This window comes from Schistocerca serialis, chromosome 8, assembly GCF_023864345.2.
Source record: "Schistocerca serialis cubense isolate TAMUIC-IGC-003099 chromosome 8, iqSchSeri2.2, whole genome shotgun sequence".
NCBI classification, from domain to species: domain Eukaryota; kingdom Metazoa; phylum Arthropoda; class Insecta; order Orthoptera; family Acrididae; genus Schistocerca; species Schistocerca serialis.
The window spans coordinates 184,698,040-184,704,055 of record NC_064645.1 but is presented as its reverse complement, the minus strand read 5'-3'; the positions used below and the strand labels follow the sequence as shown (position 1 = coordinate 184,704,055).

The following is a 6,016-nucleotide window of genomic DNA, read 5'->3' as shown; positions in this document are numbered from 1 at the left end:
AAAGGACGGGTATACACTCGCACACACACACATATCCATCCACACATATACAGACACAAGCAGACATATATATTTATATATATGTCTGCTTGTGTCTGTATATGTGTGGATGGATATGTGTGTGTGTGCGAGTGTATACCCGTCCTTTTTTCCCCCTAAGGTAAGTCTTTCCGCTCCCGGGATTGGAATGACTCCTTACCCTCTCCCTTAAAACCCACATCCTTTCGTCTTTCCCTCTCCTTCCCTCTTTCCTGATGAGGCAACAGTTTGTTGCGAAAGCTTGAATTTTGTGTGTATGTTTGTGTTTGTTTGTGTGTCTGTCGACCTGCCAGCACTTTCATTTGGTAAGTCACATCATCTTTGTTTTTAGATATATATATATATATATATATATATATATATATATATATATATATATATATATATATATATATATATATATATATATATATATATACTGTTTTAATTATCAACCACCATATTGTGCATATATTTTGCTAAACATAATTGAAAACAGATAATTGCAGTACCATTAACTCCATAAAATTTAAGCTAAGAGAGTATTGTGGTCTACACAGTTAAATGTTTGGGACAGATCCCAAAAAATGTCCACTTGATGACCAGTATGTGAGTCAAAATGTTAGCTACCTCCAGGAGACATCGTACTAATACCAAGCAACGTCATGTCTAATCTTGACAATGACCATGATTCAGCATGGAAGAGAATCCATAAGTTGCCTCCTCAGATGTGCCATATCCAGCTAAAGCCACATGTAGACGCTTAGATCTGTTGGAGCTACTAAATTGTAGGGATGTTGATTGCTATTGCCAGCTGTTGAAAATACAGTCTGTCCATAATTGAAGTTGCAGTTTCAAACTGCTGTAGAAAGAGAACCATTGCTCAAAATGACATCAAATTTCAACAGCATATCATTGATCCAGGACCATGGAACAAAAAAACAAGACAAAAAATTATTTAACAGAAGTGTCATACTACACTCACCAACAGACGTACAGCACACGGCAGTCCCTAAATTTGTGTCCGAGGCCCCCAGCATGACTCTACAGGAAGAATCGTGCAGTTGCTAAAGCTCTTTTACAAGGATGGTGAATGTGTGCCACTAGCCCTCCAGAAGTTCCAGATATTCAAGGGTTTGAAAACAGGCATTGGTCCTGTGTCTGTTAAGGGTCTGGAAAAAATGATTGCAAAATTCAAAAAGACAATTTCTTTTGAAATGCAATGTTGCAGAGGAAGGAAAGCATTTTATCTGACGTGTGTCAAAGATGTGGCCATAGCATTGCAAGAGGGGTCGAGCAGTGGTGTGCAAACATGCAGTGCTTGGGGAATTACCTGAACATTGGACATGCCTGGGAGCATGGTGCATAAAATTCTACAAAATTTCTTACATTGCTATTCATACAAAATCACCTATGCTCAGGAGTTGCTTCCTGCAGACTTGCCAGCAAGGCAGAAGTTAGCTCTGGAATTTCTTGCTCCTGTGGAAGTGGACAATGAATAGACATGGAACATTCTGTGGACAGATGAAGCCCATTTCCAAGAACATGTCAGTATGCAGAATAGGGGCAATGGAAAATATGCACGCACATCAACTGGTACCACTTCATTCTACAAAGATGACTGTGTGGTGCGGGTTGATTGCATTGTTTATCGTAGGATGGTATTTTTTCCAGAAGATGAGTCCTGCAGATCCTGTTACCTGTATTGTCAATAGTAAATGCTATGAGACTCTTTTGTGTTACAATGTCATTTCAGCCCTTCAACAGTGTGGATGTGTGAGTAGGATCACTTTTGTGCCAGATGGCACTCTGCTGTACATTGCACAACCAGTTAGTTGGCTGCTGCAGAGGCATTTCAGAAATGTAGAATTATCAGCCATCATTTCCCTACAGCCTGGCTGTCCAGATCACCTGGTCTTAACCCATCTGATTTCTAGCTGTAGGGTTATCTGATAATTGTTGTGTTCAGTGCTCCAATTATGAACACAGTTGGATTGGACACATGCACTGTGCAGCACATTCCAAACATGATCCTTGAGAGACTCCAATCTGTTGTGGACCATGCTGTTTCTCAGTTTCAACTTGTGACAAAAACAGTGGACAGTGTATTGAACATGTCTTGTGCCAGTCTCATCACAATTATCAACCAATGTCTTTTGCTTTTTATGTGGTTTTTGGCCCCAGGACAATTAGAAACTGATGTCATTTTGATTTTTATGCAGTTTTTGGCCACGGGACAATTGAAAACCTATGTCATTTTGCTTTTTATGTAGTTTCTGGCCTCACGACAGTTAAAAACCAATTTTCCCATCTGCTGTGGTATACCCTTGCTATGGTTGATGACTTACCTAATGAACAGTGCCACAGTAGTTTACTGCTGAACTTGTACTCATGTACATTGAACAGTATGGATGGTGTAATGTCCAACTCAAATCATAGCCATCATATTGCAATTCATATCACATTCCTAGCTAACCCTATTTACATTAAGATGCTTTTTTATTGTGTTTCCCCTGTGTCAGTAAAGTGCCTTTTAAATGTGACATCATTCTGAGCAGTGGTTCTCTCTCTGCAGTGCTTTGAAACTGGAACTTTCATTATGGACACTGTGTAGTCTCAGACACTTTCTGTGAGATTTAATACTGAGTGATTTAGTAGGCAAATCAAGAAAGCCTGAGCGTCTACAAACCAGGAACTTATGCATGAAGCCCTGTGAACATTTCTCTTGTCATCTTGGTAGACACACATTTCTACAGCATAAATATCATGTAGATGTAGAAGATAGTGTGACACTTGATCATCAGGAATGCTGAAATAAACCCCCTGGTGCAAGTTCACCATAATATCAGTACCTGGGCCAAGTCATCACAGAACCACCACTGCCCTGGTATACTTCATCAGAATTTTGATGCACTTAACACTTTTCATTATTTGAATGGAAAGGAAATTGTGAATCAGTGGATGACATTACAATTCCTCCAGCTAGCTACTGATCAGTTTCTGGTTTTTCCTCCATTGAAGATGTACAACTTTTTGCGCAGCTATTAACAATGATCTCTTGTGAGGCACCATCCAGTTTCTGCGAGGTGGGATCTTTTCATGACTACTGTTCTTGCACATTCCTACATGCCTGGGAGTGGTACTCAATCCTTGTAGAATACCAACAATTTGGCAGTTTCATTCATTGTATGATAATCAGCATACCACATCCTTTCTGTTGTCTGAGTGCTGACTATCTCATGGCACTGGGTCCATACAACTGACATACGCACCACTTCACTGCCATGACTTGTGTCAGTGGTGAAGGGTCGCATGACTACCAGGGACCAGTTCTACATTATCTACATGGCTCCAAAGTGAGCAGTGCTTCCTTTTAATGAAGTGACTAATGTTTTGCATTGTGAGCTTACTTTGTTATTTTACAATGACTAGTATTTTCAGTTACAGACTCGAAGGAATTAGGCTGTCATCCCACTCTATTGGTAGTCTGCTTTCACTGGAACTGTCAACTGTGATAACTGCAATTACTACATGTACAAGACTTTTTCTAGGAGATATGTGTATAAGGTGACCAACCACATCTATATTCACCATCATATTTCCAAGGAAAAAGCATTTGCAATGAGTACACCAGTGAGTGTGCTGGATGACCACTCTCTTCAAATATGGACTGCAAGATGACAGCATGTGTGTTTTTATTTAGTGGAGATACTGGAACCGACTGTGATCAATCAAACTTCCATGAGTGAGATGTTCTGAATGACACTTCTGTTTAAGGTTTGATATTCCAATACCTTTAGGGTTGGGGATTTTTCTCTGCTCAGGGACTGGGTGTTGTGTTGTCCTCGTCTTCATCATCGTATTATGTTGTCTTTCTCATCATCTCACCCACAGGAGTGGCGGCAGGAAGGGCATCCAGCCACCGCTTAAATTAACCATGCCATATCAAAACATAACCATGCCAACCCCGTGGCAGTGCGGGACAGAGGCGCAAGGAAAGAGAGAGATTCCAGTACCTTTAGGAGAGCACACAGAACTCTAAGGAAACTGTAAATGAAGAGACTTCTAGATATGATGTTGTTTATGAATATCAACATCCTTACAAAATGATGATTTGATACCAAAGATAAAACGGTCCTACATGTTGCTCATTTTATGGGTGAATATCTTGAATACTAAACAATTCAGCAGAAACACTGACAGATTCCATCACCTGAGCTGATTGCCGTAGAGTAAGTCCTTCGTTACAGTCACACTTCACTTCATTAGTGTCAGGGCAATTAAATTCCCTATTGATGTTACTGGCATGATACCATTTTTTTCTTGTTTATTCCCTATTCCATATATTCTGCACTTCTTCATCATATTCAACATATCTCAGTAACTAAATGTATTGTTTTTGTCCTTTATTTTTCCTTATTTATATATAGCCCATCAGTGTGTTACTAATGCCATGAAAGTTAATGCACTTTGATGTTACCACACTTCTGGGTGACTGAAGTTCATGCTTTAAAAAAATTAAATAACCAGAGGTAAAGCTCTTCAAAATTCTTTTTCATGTATTATTTCTGATACTATGTCTAAATTCCTGCATTAATGTTTAGATGACATATTTTTAGATATATTCTGTATACACTAATTTCAAAAACAGTCAAAGAGCTAAAATGTTTTATTCACTACAGATTTTCTTTTGCAGGAACACAAATGGCGATAAGTAATTTTCACAGGAGTTTTCCTGAACTGTGACACAGGCCAATATTTCTTTTACACCACGAGAGGTTCCATCTTTCCCTTCCAAAGGTGCTTGATGGCAGATACACAGAAGGAGAAATTTCCCCTGCTTGCAAAAGTTGTAAATGGAGGATTAGCTGGTGTAATAAGTGTGACGACTTTATTTCCACTGGATTTAGTCAAGACCCGTTTACAAATCCAGCGAATAAAGCCAAACTGTACACAGATGTATAATTCAATGTGGGACTGCTTCAAGAAAACATACAAGTCAGAGGGATTTCGTGGAATGTATCGTGGATCTGGAGTAAATGTGTTGTTAATAACGCCAGAGAAGGCAATTAAACTGATAGTGAATGACTATTGCAGGCATTATTTGTCTCAAGAACACAAATTGACACTAAAGTTTGAGATACTGTCAGGAGCCATTGCAGGCATGTGCCAAGTAATAATTACTACCCCAATGGAATTACTTAAAGTCCAGCTGCAGAATGCTGGACAGCTTGCAACCCTTCAGAAGGTTGACAGAAAGGCTGCTCCAAAATTTGAAGCAACTAATATTGCCCTAAAATTATTAAGAACAGAAGGAATAAGTGGACTGTACAGGGGCTTAGGAATAACAATGGTGCGGGATGTCAGTTTCTCTGTGCTTTATTTTCCTATCTTTGCTCATTTAAATGCTTTTGGTCCAAAGAAACACAGTGCACCTGACAAGGCAGTATTTTGGTTTACATTCCTTGCTGGATGTGCATCGGGTTCAATTGCAGCCCTTTGTGCAACTCCTTTTGATGTTATAAAAACTCGGCTACAGCTTCTGGTAGCCGTAGATAGTGAAATGAAATATTCTGGTATTGTTGACGCTGCAGTAAAAATATTAAGGACTGAAGGTCCCTTTGCTTTCTTCAAGGGTGGAGCAACCAGAGTGCTTGTGATAGCTCCAGCATTTGGAATAGTAGAAATGGTGTATTTTCTTGGTGTGGGGGAATATATTCTGGGTGTGAAAAAGTAAGAAACAGTGCTGCTTGTTTGCTAAGATAATGACATTAATGCTAGATATGTACAATACTTGATTTTAAAGTGACAGTCACATCTGAAGATAATGTTTCTTTCCCAGCTGATATCCCTTTAATAGTTTATTATCAGCACCTTCTTTGTAATATAATTGTGTAGTTGCATATTTTGCAAAAATCATTTTCTTGTGTAACATCAGTGTGTTAATACTGTGAAGAAACACAGCCTTTTAGGTATACTTTCGTATGAAAATCGAAAG

At 39.0% G+C, this 6,016-nt stretch overlaps 1 protein-coding gene across 1 annotated transcript; it reads left to right on the top strand.

Annotated features, from left to right (window-relative positions):
* The first annotated feature begins 4,718 nt into the window (after positions 1 to 4,718).
* Positions 4,719 to 5,791, top strand: LOC126416099 (mitochondrial glutamate carrier 1-like). Its single transcript, XM_050083598.1, has one exon. The coding sequence runs from the start codon at positions 4,826 to 4,828 to the stop codon at positions 5,753 to 5,755; it is 930 nt and encodes a 309-aa protein (XP_049939555.1). The 5' UTR covers positions 4,719 to 4,825; the 3' UTR covers positions 5,756 to 5,791.
* The last annotated feature ends 225 nt before the right edge of the window (positions 5,792 to 6,016 follow it).

Coding starts and splice junctions, on each gene's coding strand:
- LOC126416099 (XM_050083598.1), top strand. CDS start 4,826: ATGGCAGATACACAGAAGGAGAAATTTCCCCTGCTTGCAAAAGTTGTA.